This window comes from Cervus canadensis, chromosome 11 (assembly GCF_019320065.1).
Source record: "Cervus canadensis isolate Bull #8, Minnesota chromosome 11, ASM1932006v1, whole genome shotgun sequence".
Lineage (NCBI taxonomy): Eukaryota > Metazoa > Chordata > Mammalia > Artiodactyla > Cervidae > Cervus > Cervus canadensis.
Genome location: NC_057396.1, coordinates 42,791,117 through 42,810,689, shown reverse-complemented (window position 1 = coordinate 42,810,689; position 19,573 = coordinate 42,791,117). Strand labels below are relative to the sequence as shown.

Below are 19,573 nucleotides of genomic sequence, written 5' to 3'. Positions count from 1 at the left end.
ATCTTCCTGCCACAGGGAAGGGCTTTAAGAGAAATCAAAAAGGAGAGTCTAAAGAGGAGAACATGGGAGATGAAGATGATGATAGTGATGAGTGTGATAAAACAAAGGAGCAGAAGGCAGAAGAAAGGAGAATCAAGGAGACGAAGGAGGAAAAGGAAGGGCAGCAGGAGCAACAGGAGAAAGAACAGCAGGATGAGGAGGAAACTCAGTCCCCGCCCCCTCCCGAGCTCCAAGTCTTCTCAGGCGCCAGCCCAGAGCTGGGGCGTAAGCTCCAGGAGGCAGCTGCCCGTGGTGAGAATGCATGCCTTCTGCCCAAGGTCTCCTGCATCCTCCCCTACTCAGTGGCCCCACAGGCCTCTCAAACCCCAGTCTGACCTCTGCCCCTACCTTCACCCTAGGCACTAATCCTCTGGAAGAAACCTGGGTTGGAGCCAGACTTCATGCATGGGGGCACCCAGGTGCTGGCATGGTGGGTAAGGTGTCCTTGTCTCCCCCATGCAGGCCTGCCCGTGCTACTGACCAACACGGAGCTGGGCCTAGACTGCCCAGAACTGCAATGGCTACTTCAGCGGGAACAGCTGAGCCCACCCCAGGTGCAGCCTGGCTTCTGCCTCTATCTGAGTACTACTGTCCCCCTCAATGCCTTGGAAAAAGGTGAGGCCCAGTGGGTGAGTTGCCAGCACACCTCTGTGGACACACCAGGGCCCGAGCTTCACTCAATCTGACCTAGAGCGGGCTCAGGACCATAGCCGGTAGCCACACTCCCTGGGCCCTGCACCCCTGGCTCTGCCGAAGGGAAGGGGTTAAGCATTTCTCCCGCATGACTCCAAGTGCTAGGCTGTGAATTGCTGAAAGGGCTGAATGTGCTGGACCTGGGCGTGAACACGGAAATCCTAGAAGAACGGATGCTGTGGGAAATCTTGTGCACGGAGCGTCCTGAGCTCGAGACCCACTGGTGGGACCTGACCGTCAGATTCCTGGACTCCTGGGAAGCTGCAGGGGATGTTGAGGTGCTTGGGGATTCAGTCTATGGGTTGGGATGGGCCCCAGTATGGGGGTAGAGATGAATGTCGCTGACCGGGGAACTACATGGAGAAGGACCAGATCCATGCAATAATGTGACTGTTTGCAGGAGCGGCTGCTGACGATGCTACTGCTCCAGGGCCCAAGGCGTCAGAAACCAGCCAAGTTCCTGCGAGATGTGGTGAGGGCCCAGGCGGAGCTGTGTCAGCTGCGGGCCCATTTAGAGGACCTAGAAGAGCTGAAGCTGAAGGAGGTGGCACTGTGGGCACCCTATCGGCGTGTGGCCTGGCACGGCATGACCATCATAAAGGCTCTTAACTCACTGCAGAACCTTCTACCACTTTTCCGTATGAGTCCAGAGGATTGTCTGGCTGCCACCAAGCGGGCTCTGAACAGCATAAAGGGTGAGATTCACCGGCGGGAGGAAGTAACCTGCCGTCTGCTGCAGCTGAAGAGGCAGCTGACCCACCAGCTCCTAGGCAGCACTGTGGCGACACTGGGCCTGACCCGAGTACCCTTGGTGGCCGTCTTGGGTGCTTTGGCTCTGTTGCGAGTGGCAAGGAAGGCGCCGGAGCTGGAGAGGCTGGCCCTCTGGCCTGGACTGGCAGTCTCTCCCAGCACAGGCTGTGAAAAACCAGCCCCAGGTGTGGCTCGACCGGCCTGGCTAGGGCTGAGAACCTGGCAGGAATGTGAGATGTTAGAGGTGCTGCCCCCATTTGCCGGGCTGTGCGCATCCCTGGCGGGCCATGCCAGTGTTTGGCAGGCTTACCTGTCGCTCTCATCCAGCGTGCTGGGCCCTGCACCAGGGCCGGGGGCTCACCCACTGAGCCTCCTCCAGAAGCTGATCCTGTGGCGTGTGCTGCGACCTGAGTGCCTGGTCAGCACCCTGGCCACCTTCACCACCAGCCTCCTGGGCCGGCCCCTGGATGAAAACCTGAGTGCCCACACCATCCCCTTTGAACATACTCAGTCTACTCAGCCCATACTGATCTTGTTGCCACCACCTGGTCATCCCACTGCCACCCTGCATCACCTGACCGTGATCCAGAAACTGGCTGCCAGACATAAGCAGGTTTGAGCCCTAGCCTCTTGGCCACAGAGTGACGGGGATTTTAGGGTTGGGGTGGGTGGTGGGCCCACCCCCTCCAGCATTCTCATGGATCTTTCTGGATTACTCAGGGACTTTCTGGGTTATATGTGGCATTACTCTGGGTCCTTTGGGTCATCCTAGGATCTCTGAGTTACTCTGCCATTTTGTTGTTGGTCTCCAGGGGAAGAAGCATCTGAAGGTGATAGCTCTGGGCTCTGAAACCTGGGATCCAGTCTCCATCGTGATCAGCTCTCTCCATAAGGCTATGCTCAGGGGGGAATGGCTGGTGCTGGAGAACTGTCATCTTATGCCTCACTGGCCAAAAGAGCTGCTGCAGCCCTTGCTGGGACTGTTGGATGGAGCCAAAGGTGGGTTTGCTGTTTAGAGATGGCTTCTAGGACTTTATCCTGCACTTGGGCCTGAGCCTGAACTTGGGCCTCATGGTCTATCCCCTCATCCCCTTTGTATGACCCCTTAGCCTCAAGTCTGATCCCTGTCCAGCAATTGATCTCAGCCCCATGTCTGACCCCTAGAGGTCTCGGACCTGGAGTTAGACCTGCTTTTTGCTCAACAAGAAGATGGGAATGTGGCTGCTGTCCATAGGGATTTCCGTCTTTGGCTTACTGTGTCTGCAGAAGCTACTGCTTCCTTACCAGGTGAGGAAGGAGCTTCCCCATAGGCTCTTGGATTGGAGCCCAGAGGATAACTGCACTGTGCTGATCCAGCACTTTCCTTCCTCCCCAGCCGTGCTCACTCAGCACTCCATGCCTGTTTTCTGGGACCAGTCCCTGGAGCTGGGCCATGTCCTGGTCGACAATATGGAGCTAGTCCAGCAAGGATTCTCTGTGCAACCCCCAAGCAGGGTGCTGCCTCTGCTTCTCCTACATGGCCTCCTGCTACACCGGCAGCTCTATGGAATGAAGCTGCAGGCTCACAGGGGGCACTGGTGAGGGACCCCCCCACCCATCCTGCTCTGTCAGTCTCTCAGCAAACACTGAATATTTTTCACATGCTGGGATTCATCTCTGGGGAGCTCCAAAATATGAGGGCAAGGAGAAGTCAAGGAAGCCTTCTCCAAGGACTTGGGAATCTTGCTTCGAATTGAGTCCCGACAGCAGGGGCAGATGAGGAGGAGAGGAGGCCTTTCTGAGCAGAGGGGACTGAGCTTGGCAGGAGCGAGAAGGCTTCAGTGTGGTTGAGGTGGACATGCTGGGGGTTGGTGGGAGAGGAGAGGCTTGTGGGACTGATTGGATCCTGAGGGCAGTGGGAAGCCACTAAAGAGCTTTAAATAGAAGAAACATGATCCCATTTGTCTGTTGGAAAGATCAGTCCGGCAGCAGTGTGGAGAATGGACCAGATGGGGCGGGCTGGAGGCAAGCAGAATAGTTTTGGGAGGCTCTGGCAGTATCGAGAAATGAGATCGTGGTATAAGTGGTTGGGACTAGAGTAGTCACAGTGGGGAGAGAGTAAATATGGGGTGAGGAAGAAGGAAGAGTCAAGGATGGGTCTCAGATTTCAGCACTGGACAACTGGGTGGCTGGTGTGGGGGGAAATGATGATTTCAGTTGAAAGGAAATTTGAGGTGCCAAGTGGCAATGCCTAGTAAGCCTCATGGGTCTGGAGCTCAGGAGAGAAGTTTGGGCTGGAGAGAAAGATGTGAGAATGCTCAGCATATAGACAGTTTTGAAACCCGACTTCCTGCTCTCCACCCTCAGGAGTCAAGTGACCCTGACCCACGTCCTGCAGATCCAAGACCAGCTGTGGGCCAGCCTTAGCAATCCTAGTGTTGCCATGAGAGAGCTGGCAGGTGAGACGACTCCTGTCCCCCCTCCTAGGAGAGCCCAGAAGGGAGTGGCCTGGGGGAGCACTGAGATGGGAGATAATCTACTACTTCCGTTTGGGAGGTGGTGGAAATGGGAGGGGCTGAAACTGAGGGGCTCTGACCTCACCCTCAGCTTCGGTTTTCTACGGGGGTCCTGTGGGAGATGACAAGGACAGGGAGGTCCTGATTAGCCTCACGCGAGCCTGCCTGAGCTCCAGCAGCGGGAATGAAGCCCAGCCACACACACCTCAGTATCTGCTGGCCACTCTGATGCCCAGCCCAGGTGAGCTGCAGTCAGGTATCTGTGTTGGGGCGGGAAGCAGCACAGTAAAGCCACCTTGCTCAAGGGTAGATAACAAAGGTACCAATAAAGGTATAGAAAGGAGGATATTCACACAGTTATGGGATAATGATGGGTTCAAGTGTCAGAGGAAGGCCTACTCCTTGGTTTTGGGGTGGAAAGAGATGGTCTTTGTCTCTCACCCCTCCTCTCCAACCCCTAAGAACTAGAGCTGGATGCTCTGGAGGAGTGCAAGGCTGAGATGCACCTACTGCCCTCACCGCCTGAACCCCGGATCTGCGGACTGAGTGTTGGCTCCCAGACCTGGCTGTTGCGACGCCAGAGCCGCGCCATCCTGAGTGCGCTGCAGCGGTGTTCACCTACTTGGGTGCCCGCGGCCCGCGGGACCTCGCGGCGTGCCGAAAGGCGGCTGCGGCAACGCCTAGCGCAAGCCAAGCGGAGGCTGGAGTCACTGCAGGCTCAGCTGACCGAGACCACGCGCCAAGAGGAGTCTGGCGTGGGGTTTGGGGAGCTGGGGCTGAGTGCGCCGCTGCCGCTGGAGGGCTTCCTCAAGATGGAGGTGCTGGAACTGAGCCAGCTGGTGGGCGCGCTGCAGAGGGACCTGGATTGCCTGCTGCAGCAGCTGAAGGGCGCGCCTCCGTGTGCCGCCCGGCGCTGTGCCGCGGTGGCTCAGGCTCTCTGGACTGGCCGCCTACCCCCGCCTTGGCGACCCCACGCGCCTGCTGGGCCGCAGCCGCCCTGGCACTGGCTGCGGCAGCTGTCGCGCCGTGGGCAGCTGTTGGTTCGCTACCTGGGTGTGGGAACCCAAGTACCAGAGCGCATCTTTCACCTGTCAGCCTTTTGCCACCCGCGCCGCCTGCTGTTGTCCCTGCGTTGGGAAGCTACCTTTACTGTGGTCGCCCCGACAAGTTTCCTAGCTTGCAAAGTCTCCAGCTCCAGTCAGCTCCCCCACAAACGTCAGGAGCTGATCAGTCCTCTGCACTTCCAGGTATCTTCGTGCTGCCCCTTCGTTTCCAGTTCCGCTCCTTCAAATCCCTGGTTACACCTCGCAGTGTAGCTAAGCCCCTCACCTTAGCTTCTCTTGGTTCTACTTCCTCAGTAGCTCACCTGCTTCTCTGATCCGACTCCACCGGGACCCCTTAGTTTCTTAGCCTTGCCTGACCAGTTTCTGGCGCCCCCAGGTGGCGAACAGCCCACATCCCACGGTTCCAGAGATGGGGCTGCTGCTGATTGGACTACAGCTTCACAATGCCAAGTGGGACCCGGTAGCAGGGGCCTTGCAGGACAGCTCCTCCAGTCAACCCAGCCCTCTGCCTCCCGTCAGCGTCAGTGCCCAGGCCCTAGGGGCCAATGACCTGCCACCCCGAGGCGGCCTGGCAGTGTATTCCTGTCCTGTGTACTTGGAAGGGCCCCTGGGCACCACTAGGCTGCACAGGAGGAAGGTCGTGATGCACCTGCCCCTGCCCACCAAGCTCAGCCCCGCCACCTGCATCCAGCGGAGAGTCCACGTGTGCAGCCCTCCGTTGTCCTGAGCCCTCGGCCAAAATAAAGTTGGACTGATTTGATGAAACGTTTCTGAGACTTATAAGGGATGTAGACGTGTGCACACAGAGAAAGTGACACTCTGAGGGGAAAACTGTGTGTACATCTGAGAAAGAGGAGGTCTATTCACACTGAAGGTAGAAGAGGGTGTGTGCCTGGCACTTGGGGAGAGGCAAGTGTGGGGACACTGTGGGGAGATGGACCTGGGGTTAGTCCTATCTCCAAGGGGCTAGGCAGATCTCAGGATGGCTAACACATAGGACTTTGAATCCCTGCCCAGCTCACAATTGTGCTCTCAGCTCCATGCTAAACCCACAAGGGATATTTTTAAAGGGAGAACATTAGAACTCAATATCATTTCCTCAGGCAGTTAGTAGTGCCTGGGAATGCCCCAATTCTGCCCAGCTAGTCATCCCCGCAAGATGGAGTCTCAGCACACACATGAAGAAACAAAAGCAAAATAAGACACAAGGTCCTATGTTCTTTCAATGGTCATTTATGAGCCCTCCTCTGAATGAGGTGCTCTTCCAGGCACTGATGAGGTTGTTCTAATGCTGGGAGACAATAAAAAGGCCAACATATAAATGAGTTAAATTTGATGATTTTTAAGTGCTATAAAGAAAACAAAACAGGCTGATGTGTTGGAGTGTGACTGGAGGGGAGCAGTTAATCTAGTTTGGATGGTCAAGGGAGGCTTGCTGAATATTTGAGAGGGAGCTATTTGAAGATCTAGGAGTAGGTCTGCTAGATCTAGGAGGAGAAAATCTAGGAGTACCTATCTTTCAGATAGAGCCTTCAGCAGATGCGAAGAGCTTGAGGCAAGAACAACCTGGGGTGTTCAAGGAACAGAACATGCAGCTATAACACGTGAGTGAGGGGCAGAGTGAGCCAAAAGTATGGAAAGGTATAAACCGGAGCAGATCGTGATGATGAGCTTGTATTTTTAAAAGTGTAAGGAGGAATCTACTGGAGAGTACTAGAAGGGAAATTATCTTTTTCAAAGATCATTCTGGCTGTTCTATGGTGGGTGGATGTGTATGTGTGCTCAGTTGCTCAGTTGTGTTTGACTCTTTGCGACCCATCGACTACAGCCCACAAGGCACCTCTGTCCATGGAATTTTCCAGGCAAGAATACTGGAGTGGGTTGCCATTTTCTACTCCAGGGGATCTTCCTGACCCAGGGACCAAACCCCGTGTCTCTTGCATCTCCTGCAGTGGCAGGTGGATTCTTTACCACTGTGCCACATGGGAAACCCATGGTGGGTGGATGAATGGAAGGAAATCCAGAGTAACAAGGGGGAAGATTTGTTTGAAGGTTATTGAAGTAAATCAAGTGAGAGATGATGGAGTTTGGACTACGGTCATAACCATGGAGATGGAGAATTGATGAATTTAGGAAATATTCTGGAGGCAAAGCCAGCAGAACTTACTGACAAGATTGAATGTGAGGGAAAAGGGCAAATCTAGGATGACTTGAGCAACTAGGTGGATCATGGTGTCATTAAGTGAGATGAGAAATTTGAGAGAAATTGGAGGTAGAGAATCAGGAATTCTGCTTTGATACGTTCAGTTATTACTAGTTTCGTGATTGCTTCCTACCCCAGCTCCAACCTCTTGGATAAAAGTTGGGTTAGAATGTAGCAGACAACACCAGTTAAAAGCCAACACCAGCTCCTCTCCTTGCCCCCAGGCACCAGAATTTACTAGGTACAAATTAATTCCCTTGCTGTATGATTAGGTACGAGCTATGTGGTGGGAGGAAATGCAGAGATGTATACTGAGCATCAGTGCACAGGCTCTTCAGCTACCCCCACTTGCTAGTGACTGCAGTGCAACTGATGTCCTTTAACAAAGGCTGAGCAAAGAGGCAAAAGCTCCCTCTTTCTTCAGAAACTCTTCCCTTTTCTTTTCTATAACCGGGGGCATGGCTATTCCTTCAGGTGAGGAGATTAGCAGAGTATTAAAGAAGTCCTTTTGGATAAATGAACTCTCTGTCCATATGTACTATTGTCCATATGTACCATATGTCCATCAATACTATTTTCCCCATTGGGAACAGGGAACAATAGTGATACACAAGTAAAACCATCTGCAATGGGTTAGACCAGAAAATTTTCTATAAATCCACATCATTCTCTAGACCAAAATGTATTCTTTTTTTAAACCTAGAATTTCTTTTTTTTAAATTCATCTTTACTGATGCATAATTGACTGAAATTCACTTTTGAATTATGCACAGCAAATTGTTATTAAACTTAGACAATCAGAGGTTATAAGTACCAACTTAGACAAGTATAGGTTATAAGTAGCAAGTGACAGTGTAGCCCAAATACAATGACTGAGTGTAAAAATATTCCAGATTCAACAATTTCACAGTTGAAATTGTCTATCAGATAAATTAAAATCTCAGGGGAATTCCCTGGTGGTCCAGTGAATAAGACTGTGTTTTCACTGATGAGGCCCAGGTTTGATCCCTGGTCAGGGAACTAAGATCCCACATGTCCTATGGTATGGCAAAAAAAACCCAAAACCAAACTTAAAACTTAAAAAAAAAATAACTCATTAGGGAAGTAAAGTCTCAAACAATGAAAGGAAGGAAGAAGTAAGACATGTGACAAAGGGAAGAGATATGTCCCATCCTGTCCTGAAAGATCAGGTGGCGGGGTGAGGGGTAGGGGATGAAGAAGTGGAGTCAAGGGAAGGAGGAATATGATAAACATGATCTGGGACTTTAGAAGTAAACTGAGGTACTGAGGGCAAAGAGGCTTTTCCTCTTTCCCCTGCTTATGATTTTAGAAGGGAACTACTCTGCAACACTGACCTACTGTGACCACAAGAGCAATAAGAAGGCAGAGTGGCATGGACAGGAAGAAGTGTCCCTTGATTCCTGCATAGTGTAGAAACTGAATAGAGATCTGTTAAGCTCGAGGGAATATGAGGCAGAGAATCACTGGGGTCTGCAGCAGCAAACAAGAGTTGTTGAGAGGAGGCCAAGTTGGCAGGGAGGGGCAAAAGGCCCCAACAGCTGAAAAAGACAAGACCACAAATTCATGAGCTTTAGAAGCAAATTCTGGCAGGACGCCCAGGTGTGGAATTAGGCCAACCCTACCCAGAGGATTCCAGCGTGTGCATGTCCAAGAGTCAGTATTAGGCCAGGGACCCATTTCTTCTGACATCAAAATGCCACACAAGCCCTCCTTGCAACACCCAGCTGCCACTTTGGAGAGGAACAAAGGTATAATGCTCAGAATTTTAGAATGTATTTCAAAGTGAACAAATGAAAATTTATTTCTAGCCTCTTCTGGGAGGATGGGAGTGAGACTTGTGAGGAAAATCAGATCAGTAATTGAGAAAGGAGCTAAATTTTATCTGCATATCCAAATTTGTGAGGAAATTTGTGATCTGGCTCTGTACTGTATATGAATTAATAATCCAAAGACCAAAAATTTCATTGACTAGTGCTCTGCAGCTCACCTGAAACATTTATATTTTTCTCAGCTTTTCAATTTGAAAATCCTTATTCAGAAATAGCATATATATGGGGAATGTTTGAAACAGAAAAAAAGAAAGTGCCAGTCCATTCATTAATGCCTAAGAAGCCCTGGTAGCTGTAAGTTAGGTACTATAATATTATTATTCCATACCACAGGTCAAGAAACTGAGATACAGATTCAGTCAGTTATTCAACGTCACAAAGTCGGAGCCAGTTTGTTTTTTACCTTTATTATTTATATTTCTTTCTTTAAGAAGATTTAGTCTGTAGTATTACAACCAAATAATATCTGGGTCTGATTTTGAGTAAAGTGTACTCTTACTCAGTTTTCAAGTTCTCACTCTACTTGACATACTTTTCTCACTTGGGGAGAGAAAATCGGACCCATTTTAGACCATATGACTATGAGCCTGTGCTTGAGAGCCATGCAAGGAATGGTATTTTGAATGAGTACTTTTAAAAACTTCAAGATGACAAATCCTCTTGCATGGAACCTCAGACAGCATTACCTTACACCGAAATTTTTTCTGCATGGAAGAATAGAGTAAGCATCCAGCACAGTCGCCATCAGTCGCCATCAGCATCAGTACTGGGTATTCATTGGAAGGACTGATGCTCCAATACTTTGGCCACCTGATGCGAAGAACTGACTCATTAGAAAAGACCCTGATGCTGGAAAAGATTGAAGGCAGGAGGAGAAGGGGAGGACAGAGGATGAGATGGTTGGATGGCATCACCGACTCGATGGACATGAGTTTGGGCAAGCTCCAGGAGTTGGTGATGGACAGGGAAGCCTGGTGTGCTGCAGTCCACGGGGTCACAAAGAGTCGGATACAACTGAGCGACTGAACTGAACTGAAGTCACCATCAACCCTGAGGATCTGAACCATTGATTAGAAGGAGATTCGAGTGTCCCCACTGAATACAGCTTTCTCCAGATGTATGTGAATCGGGTGAAGGAGGCCCCTCTTTGGTCGTGGATGAACAGTTAGCCCATCCCTGGGCAGTATGAGTCTGATGGAAGACTGGTTGGTGCCAGCACTAGATGTAGAGACATGGGTCTTTTGTGTGTTTACTCCTTTTAGAGTGAACAGATTAACCCCTTCTGGGGAGCAGATCCTACATGCCTTACGCCAGGTACTGGAAGAGTCACTTTCAAATTGCTTATCTCCTTTAATCTTTTTAACAATCCTGCAAGTCAACCCCCCCACCAATACCTTCTTTTGCACTTTTATAAACTGAAATATTGCTGATGTACAATGTTATGTAAATTACAGGTATATAACATAGTGACTCACAGTTTTTAAAGGTTACTCCCTTTATAGTTATTATAAAATATTCAGAGCCAGTTATGGAATCCAGGCATTTGTCTCCAGAATCCATTCTCTCTGCGGCACTCTTATTGCTTTTAATGTAAGAAATGTTGAGTAGACAGTGGAAAACAGGAGTCCTTATGTATTGTTGGTAGAAGGGTATATTGGTGTATTCTGGGGAGCAATTTGGCAGCACTTAGTGAAATTAATTAAATATAGTATGTCCTAGTAATTTTGCTTCTGGGTTTGTCTTAGGCTCACACAAAAGGAATTGGGAAGTGTACTATCCTACTCTGCTTACTAAAAGAGTTTGTGTCAGATGGGTATTATTTAAGTGGTTGATATAATTTCACGGTAAAGCCATCTGGGCCTGGAGATTTTATTTTGTTTTGCTGAGGAAGTTTTAATAACAAAGTCGATTTCTTTAGTAGATATAAGGCTATCAGGCTTTTGACCCCTGAGTTTTCACAGTTATTTATATATTCTAGATATTTAGTCAGATATGTGGTTTGCAAATATTTTCTCTTGGTCTGTAGCTTCCTATCTTAATAGGGTCTTCCACAAAGTGAAGGTTTTACATTTTTGTGAAATCTCAGTGTATCAGTTTTTTTCTTTTATGAATTATGCTTTTGATGCCAAGTTTAAAACTCTTTGCCTCACCTTAGATATCAGAGACTTTCTTCTGTGTTTCTTTCTATGAGTTTTATCACTATATATCATTTTATCATTTTACATTTAAGTCCATGATCCATTTTGAGATAATTTTTGTACAAGGTGTGAGACTAGGTCAAGACAGATTAAGATTTATGTATGTATGTATATATTTATTTTTGCCTGTGGATGTTCAAGTTCTCCAGCTCCATTTGTTGAAAAGACTATCTTTCCCCCATTGAACTGTGTTTGCACTTTAGTCAAAATCAGCTGGGTGTGGTTGTATTGGTTTGTTTCTGGGTTCTCCATTCTATTGATTTTGTATCTATACTCCCCTCCACTAATACCACACAGTCTTGATTACTGTAGCTATGTAGTAAGTCTTGAAATTGGGTAAACTGATTCCTCCTACTTTGTTCTTTTTCAAAACTGTCTACCTATTCTAGTTCTTTTGCCTTTCCATACAAATTTTAGAATCATCTTATCTATGTCTACAAAAAGTCATGCTGGGATTTTGATAGGAATTGTGTTTAAAGCTCTATACCCACATGGATACATAACTGATGCCTTTACTGCTTTTGCAATCCAAGAACATGGTGTCTTTCCATTTATTTGCTTGCATGCATAGAGTGGCTTTGGTTGTGTCCAACACATTACAGCCCCATGGATTGTCCTTTGTCCATGGGATTGTCCCCACTCAAGGATCAAACCAGCATCTCTGACGTCTCTTGCACTGGCAGGCAGGTTCTTTACTGCTAGTGCCACCTGGAAGCCCATTTTTTCAGATCTTTGATTTCTTTCATCACCACTGTACAGTGTTTAGCATAGAAATCCTGCTACTGCTAAGTCACTTCAGTCGTGTCCAACTCTGTGCGACCCCATAGACGGCAGCCCACCAGGCTCCCCCATGTCTGGGATTCTCCAGGCAAGACCACTGGAGTGGGTTGCCATTTCCTTCTCCAGCGCATGAAAGCGAAAAGCGAAAGTAAAGTTGCTCAGTCATGTCTGACTCTTAGCGACCTCATGGACTACAACCTACCAGGCTCCTCTGTCCATGGGATTTTTCCAGGCAAGAGTATTGGAGTGGGGTGCCATTGCCTTCTCCAATAGAAATCCTACAAATGTATTATTTATAGTTAAGTACTTAAATTCTTTTCAAGCAAATGTAAATGGTATTTTAAATTTTAGTGTCTACATGTGTATTTCTAGTGTATAGAAATGCAATTAATTTTTGTGTGTTAATCACTCAGTCGTGTCCGACTCTGTGACCCCATGGGCTACAGCCCGTCAGGTTCTTTTGTACATGGAATTCTCCAGGCAAGAATACTGGAATAGGTTGCCATTTCCTCCTCCAGGGGATCTTCCCCACCCAGGGATCGAACCCCAGTCTCCTGCATTGCAGGTAGATTCTTAACTGTCTAAGCCACCAGGAAACGGTATAGACATGCAGTTAACTTTTGTGGTCTACCTTTTATCTTATGATGCTCAACTCACTTATTCTAGGAACTTTTTGTAGATTCCTTGGGATTGTCTATGAATAAGAATGGTAAAAGTGGAGACCCTTGCATTTTTTTCAGTTTTAGGGGAGAAACATTAAGGTTTTTTTTTTTTTTAACCCATTAAGTATGTTAGCAGATTTTTAAAAAATAGATGCTCTTTATGAAGTTGAACAAGTTTCCCTCTGTAGTTTTCTGAGATTATGAATGGTTGTTGAATTTTGTCAAATCCTTGTTTATCATCAGTTGATGTAATCCTGTAATTTTTCATTAGCCTTTAAATATGGTGGATTACATTGACTGATTTTCTACTATTGAACCAGCCCTTGCATTCCTGAAATAAACTCTTCTGGGCCATGGTATATATTTTCATATTTTGCTGGATTCTATTTGCTAACATTTTGTTAAGAATTTTTACATTTATATTAATCAGGATTTTGGTCTGTGTTTACATTCTCTTTTTCTGGTTTTGGTATCAGAGCAATAGCTTCTTAAAATGAATTGGGAAGTGTTTCCTTCTATTTTCTGAAAAAGATTATGAAGAATCAGTGTTATTTCCTCTTGAAACATTTGGTCGAATTCCCTAGTGAGACAATCAAGGCCTGGAGATTTTTTTCTTGGGAGTTTTAGAATTACAAATTTAATTTCATTAATCGTTACAGGGCTATTTATTTCATACTGCATGAATTGTATTCTGGTGTCCTTAGGGGGAGGAAAATTGTTCCATTTCAATGAAGTTGTTAAATAAACCTCCAGAGAGTTGTTTGCAGCATTCCTTTATTATCTTTATGTATCTGTCTACACAGTCTGTAGTGGTATTTATTGCTTCATTCCTGATATTGATAATTTGTGTCTTTTCTCTGTTAGTCCTGCTAGAAGTTTGTAATTTTACTGATGTTTTCCATTTGGTTCTTTCTTGTAGTTTCTATGTTTCTGGCAAGGTTCCCCATCTGTGTATTCACTGAGGCCTTAATTTCCTTAAATTTCTTAGACATATTTTCATTTCATTATTTGGACACATTAATAACAGCTACTTTGAACTATGTGACAGCTAAATCCAATATCAGAGCCCACTAGAGTCAGTTTCTATTGAGTTTCTTTTACCTGAAGTATAAGTTACTGCTTATATAATTTCATATTTTTATAATTATAATTGGGCTATAATTTCCTGTTTATTTGCACGTCTTATAATTTGGGGAGAAAACTGGATATTATAGATAATATGCCGTAGAAACAGAAACTACAAGAACCAAATGGAAATTCGCATTCTGTTATGTTCTGACAATTTGTTGTTGGTGTTGTTATAGAAGAACTTTTGGGATGGGGGGTGGGCTCAAAATGCAAATTTCGTATTTCCTGGAATATGTATGCAACAGTTGATATACCTGCTTACTTTTTTTTGGCTTCCAGCAGTTGCTTTTTCAGCCTAGCCTCAAAGCATCTCACCTGCATTTACACAATTTAGTCACTTGTCAAAGATTTGGACAGACTTACGGGCACATCTCCTCTATAGTTCTTTTGCTTCTGGGACTTTCCTTTTAAATTTCCAGCTTTTCTCCATTGCCAAACCCTGTCTTGTGACACGTTAGCTGTCATCCCAAGTTGGACGTGGATTGAAGAATGCACTCAGGCAAAAAAGCAGCAAATTTGCAAACCTTTCCCCAGTGTATTTCTATCATTCAAAGGTAGACTCCTCACTGGATTCTGCCAGCTATTTCTGCTAGGTCCCCCTGAGTCTCCACTGTGCATGTGTAATTTAGTGGTCATCCAAGGATTTGGGCTGAGTTTATGTCCATATTTTGATTTCACCCCTTATACCACTCTCTCTCTTCCAAGATTTCCAGGCTCTTACATTTCCACCAGTTTTACCAGCCCTGAACTCTGTCCTCTGCTATTCTGAGCAAGTAAGGCTGTGGTTTTCTGCTTTTGGAACTTGGGGATAGGGTGGGGCTGGAAAATGGGGTGGGGAAGGAAAACCTTCAGACAGAAAGACCACAAAGATCACAATTCTTACCCATTGCAGCTAAAGTCTTTCATGGTTAAATTCTCCTCTGCTTTCTGCCTGCTCTTGTTCACTTTCCAGGGCCTTCGAATAGTTGGTTTTTGTTTGTATTTTGTTCAGATTTTAGAGTTGTTAATTGTGGGATAACTGGCCTAACCAATTAACTTGAAATCTGGAACAAAGACCCATATTACATTTAAGAGAACATTTATAAGAAAATTCTTCCCCAAATTGTTTGTAGTCACAAGGACTTGGATAATCTAAAGGTCTTTAGAGGAATGGCTAAGCTAAATGTTCTAAACAGATACACACTGGAACACTAAACAGATGTTGGATGCAAGTATGTTCTATCAGGGATACAGTATTAAGACAGAGAAGTCCCTGCTCTCTTGGAAGTGCAGGGAAATACACAATGACTATATAAATAAATAAATATGTAATCTAAAAGGTGATGGTAAGTTCCTTGAAGAAACACTAAGCATGGTTAAGGCAGCAGAAAGTACTGGGAGAAAATATAAGAAGTATTGGCTAGAGAGAAAGATAATCTGATAGACTGACATTTGAACAGAGACCTGAATACAGTGTGGAAGTGGGCCATAAAGATATCTGTGGAAATAATATTCCAGGTAGATGAAATAGTACAACGGCAAGGGCATACCTAGAATATTCAATAAATAGCAAAATGGACAGTGTGGCTGGAAGGGTGTGTGTAAAAGGGGTGAGTGTTCAAGAGATATTTGGAATCCAAACAGGATAGGGCCTTTTTAGCTATAGTAAGAACTCTGGGCTATAAGTCATTAGAACATTTGAAGAAGGTGTTAAAAGTGAGTTATAGTACACAGAGCAACATGAGAAGAACTTAAAAACACTGCATTGTGTGGGAAAAGGAAGATTTATAGGAAGATATCATTTATGTTCACTCATGAGCACAGATTAAAAAGCCCTATACAAAATATTATCAAACTGATTTCACCAATATGTAAAACAGGTAAAACCAATGAAGCTGATTTTATTCCAAAAACTTAAGGTTGATTTCACATATAAAATAAATAAATCTTTTACTTGCTACACTGACAGAATTTTTAAAAATATATGACCATCTCAATTCAGAAGCAGCATTTGACAAAATTCCAAATTCAATTCATAATACAAGTAATAGCAAGTAGAGCATATTATTAACCTGACGACCATTAATCAGAATCTCACTTCAAATATCACACCCAGTGATGAAACACCAAAAGTTCTTCTTTCAAGTCTGAGAATGATTCAAAGATTTCTACCAACATCACTTGAACATAGTGATGGACCTCCTGGAGTACATCATGGATAAGAATAAATGATACAGAATTAGAAAGCATGAAATAAACTGATATGATAATTACACATTATGAGGATAATATTTGCAGAAAATAAAAAGAATGCAGATAAATTACTAGAATAAGTGAGGTTACTTTGCAAGGGTGCTGCTCCCTGGTCAACATACAAAAAATTGGTTGTATTTCAGCCACGTGGCACTAGTGGTAAAGAACACTCCTGCCAAAGCAGGAGATGTAAGAGATGTGGGTTTGATCCTTGGGTCAGGAAGATCCCCTGAAGAAGGAAGTGGCAACCCACTCCAGTATTCCTGCCTGAAGAATCCCATGGACAGAGGAGCCTGGTGCGCAGTCCATGGGGATGCAAAGAGTTGGACATGACTGAGCAACCAAACAGCTCAACTAGTAAGACTATAAAGAAAAGCAAGGAAATCAATGTCATGGAAGCCTGGATGGTGACAATTCTGTAATGCTGAGAGAAGAAAGCTGCTCACGTTTGGGAGGCGACATAAAAGAGGCTGTCGGGTGTGGCCAGCACTTGGTTTCTCAGTCTAGGTGGTGCCTACCTGGTCGCTGGCCTTGTGATAAAACATTAGGCTTAACATTTTTCTTTACTTTTCTTTATGGCCTGTTTTGTTTACTTTTCTGATGTGTTCGATTAAAAGGGATTTTAAAGAAAGATCACTAGTCACTGGCTGAAAAAGATAGAAATTTATTTCTCACTCATGAGACATCCAAAACAGATGCTCCAAATTGGTGGGTGGCTCTCCTCTAAGTGATGTTCAGGCTCCTTCCATCTTCTGGCTCTTTCAAGGTGTAGCTTTCAAGGTTGTATGCTCAAAGGCCAAATTGGAAATAACATGGGGGACCGTGCATAGGAAAATTTAAGGACCCAGGTCGTAGGAGTAGCACACCTTAGTTCTACTATCATCCACTTGATCACACTTAAGAATAAGGGAAGCTGGGAAAGAGTCCAGCTGATTTCCCACAAAGAAGAAAACGGCTGTGAGGATCAGCTGGCAGTCTCTGCAAAAACACACATATACCAAAACCACCATCTATTTTGCCAAGGATACACAGGCGTCCAGGGGAACACAACAAATATGTTGTGAAGCTATTAAGAGGAACTGAAGTATGAATCAGGAATAAAGGAAACAACAAAGAACAGGAGAGGGGCCTTTCATGAACCAATCCTAACAGGATTGGTTAAGAGGATAAACTCAATTCTCAGCATCACTCTATGTACCGACAAGAGTGAGGAAAAAAGTCAAGTAGCAATGGTGCCAGCAATGCCATCCTAACCATGATGACTCTAAAGTTGACCTTAGTTTTTGCAGCTGTTCATCCTACCCTGGCTCCTGTCTGCTCTCTAAGCCTCACTCCCTGGACTTTCCATTAGTTCTCTGAGTAACTTATTGATATCCTTCCAATAATTTTTCCTCTTAACCATCAAAGCCAAGCTTGTACAAAGTAGATTTATTTTACCTATTGAACCTCCAGTACTAAGTTGAACTTTAGCCATTACAGTACGCATCCTTTTGTCCTTGGCTTCGATGCAAATGATGCTGCAGAAAGCCAACATCTAAACCTGCCTCTGGCAACAGACAAGTAGCAGGAACATGATACTTACCTCCCAAATCTCAGAGTGCATATAATTGGGGGAACTTATTTTGTACTCAGAACCCTAAACTGCAAGGGTTTTAATTTATTGAGATGGAAAAGAATTTGGGGCAACCAGGAGAATGGATAAGCTTACTATGGTGGATGCTTATTAGGAGATACTTCAGGGCTGACAGAAACAATCTAGATGTATGAGCAGCTATTAATGCATGGAATGCTCTGGTTATTTATCTATTTTCTTTTGGCTCCTGCACTCTCTGTATCTCCCTCTGCACCCCCCACATACACACTCTGGAGTTGTGTTGCTGCAGCTGTGACTCTGCAAACTGTATTTCCCAGAATCCACTGCCAGATGGTTCCATCAGGTTCTGCCAAAGAGATGCCATAAAGGGAAACTGAAAGTGAAACACAGGGGGGAGGGTCTTCATTCCTGTTTTCCAGCTGCTGTTACAGTACTTCAGCTGCAGACAGTTGGCTCTGGCTACCAGCTTCTTCTGCACTCCGCAGCAGCTTTGCTACACTTCTGAGATACCAGCAGCAGATCGGTTTCCGGCGTGACGGCCAGAGAAGAGTCAGACCGTGCGCCCCCACCCTCAAGGCCATGTCCTTCCTCAGAAGTCCAAGCACCAGGTTATGTGGAGGGAGCCTCCCCCACAAAAGTCTGAGTACTGACCAGTCAAAAGGGGCCACTTCTCTGAGCTCCTGGTTTCTGATAATCATATCATTTCTTCCGCTTGGTTTTCCCAGGCCTTTGCACATTATCTGATTTCTCCAGTTCTCAATTTTTAATTATATCAAGCATTTTCTTTTGACTTGGCTTTTGTCACTAGGAATCAATTCTCTGCATTAAATGTCCTCTATTTGAAACATTTAGTGTGGTTTCTATTTTCCTGACTGAGCCCTGATAGATACATGGATGGATATTAAATTTTTTTAAAAATACTTGCACAATAAGAGGATATTAAATAAAGGCCCTAGATGTATCTATATAGTCACTAAGTCATGTCCGATAACCCCATGGACAATAGCCCACCTGGCTCCTCTGTCCATGAGATTTTCCAGGCAGGAATACTGGAGTGGGTTGCCATTTCCTTCTCCAGGGGATCCTTACCCAGGAATCAAACATGCAGCTCCTGCCACATCTCCCGCATTGCAGGTGGATCCTTTAACGAAGAGCCACTGGGGAAGCCCAACATAAGATTTACTCTTAGATAATAAAGCTTATCTAGAGCTCACTAACCCTCCTACTGTACATGAAGTTAGAAACATCAGCTTCATTGATGGGAATTTGGAGGAATACAGAGAACGTCCCCCGAAAGGCAAAGAAAAGTGCTGTTCCCTCTATCCTCAATCAGGTGAGCAGGGCTCTAAGAGGACCACTTGGAGTCATTTTGTATTCCCATGACAGGGAGAGACCTTATTCAACATTACATTCTCTAGCAGGAGGCTTGCTGCAGTCAGAAACTTATAGCCCCAGTTCCAACAAGGCCACTGGGGTGGAGGCTTGTTGGGAGAAAGTAACCCAAGACATTTGTGAGGGTCTGGGACCACAGAGAGAATGGAGAGGTCAGAGTCAGGCTAGCTGGGGCAGGGCGAGGGGAGGGGAGTTAGCTGCTAGTCGGGCTGTACTTCTGCCCTTTGGCAGGACAAACATGCGGAAGTCTCCTGGGGGCTCCCAGAAAGGTAACCACTCTTAAGATGTTTGCTGAGACCTCTCTCGGGAGGACTGCTGGTCAGGGTGAGGTTCTTTAGCACTAGGAGGCAATGGATACACTGTCAGGGTCAGAAGCTGAGGGGTGTGGGCTGAGTATCGTAAGGAGGGAACCAGAGCCAGTTAGTGCAAAAGTCCCCAAGGGGCAGGGAGTGGCTCCAAAGAACCCCAACACCTCACACACTGAACCAACATT

The 19,573-nt window shown here is 45.9% G+C and overlaps 2 protein-coding genes across 5 annotated transcripts in view; one reads left to right on the top strand and one right to left on the bottom strand.

Annotated features, from left to right (window-relative positions):
* The window catches only part of DNHD1 (dynein heavy chain domain 1), a 62,530-nt gene extending 56,491 nt beyond the window's left edge, over positions 1-6,039 (top strand). The window contains 11 exon segments of the mRNA XM_043481103.1: positions 16-291; positions 502-654; positions 832-1,010; positions 1,133-2,095; positions 2,295-2,481; positions 2,647-2,769; positions 2,858-3,059; positions 3,829-3,920; positions 4,069-4,218; positions 4,440-5,224; positions 5,418-6,039. Coding sequence (XP_043337038.1) covers positions 16-291; positions 502-654; positions 832-1,010; positions 1,133-2,095; positions 2,295-2,481; positions 2,647-2,769; positions 2,858-3,059; positions 3,829-3,920; positions 4,069-4,218; positions 4,440-5,224; positions 5,418-5,768 — 3,461 coding nt within the window. The 3' untranslated portion in view covers positions 5,769-6,039.
* Positions 1-19,573, bottom strand: part of RRP8 (ribosomal RNA processing 8) — a 50,638-nt gene that overhangs the window by 21,151 nt on the left and 9,914 nt on the right. Inside the window, exon 7 of one of the 4 annotated variants that reach the window (XM_043481097.1) lies at positions 15,714-18,061. The exons of 2 other annotated variants lie outside the window; for them this stretch is intronic. In XM_043481097.1, coding sequence (XP_043337032.1) covers positions 17,894-18,061 — 168 coding nt within the window. In that variant the 3' untranslated portion in view covers positions 15,714-17,893. Of the gene's footprint in view, positions 1-15,713; positions 18,062-19,573 lie in introns of those variants that run through there. One more of the 4 variants, XR_006271959.1, reaches the window with a different exon arrangement.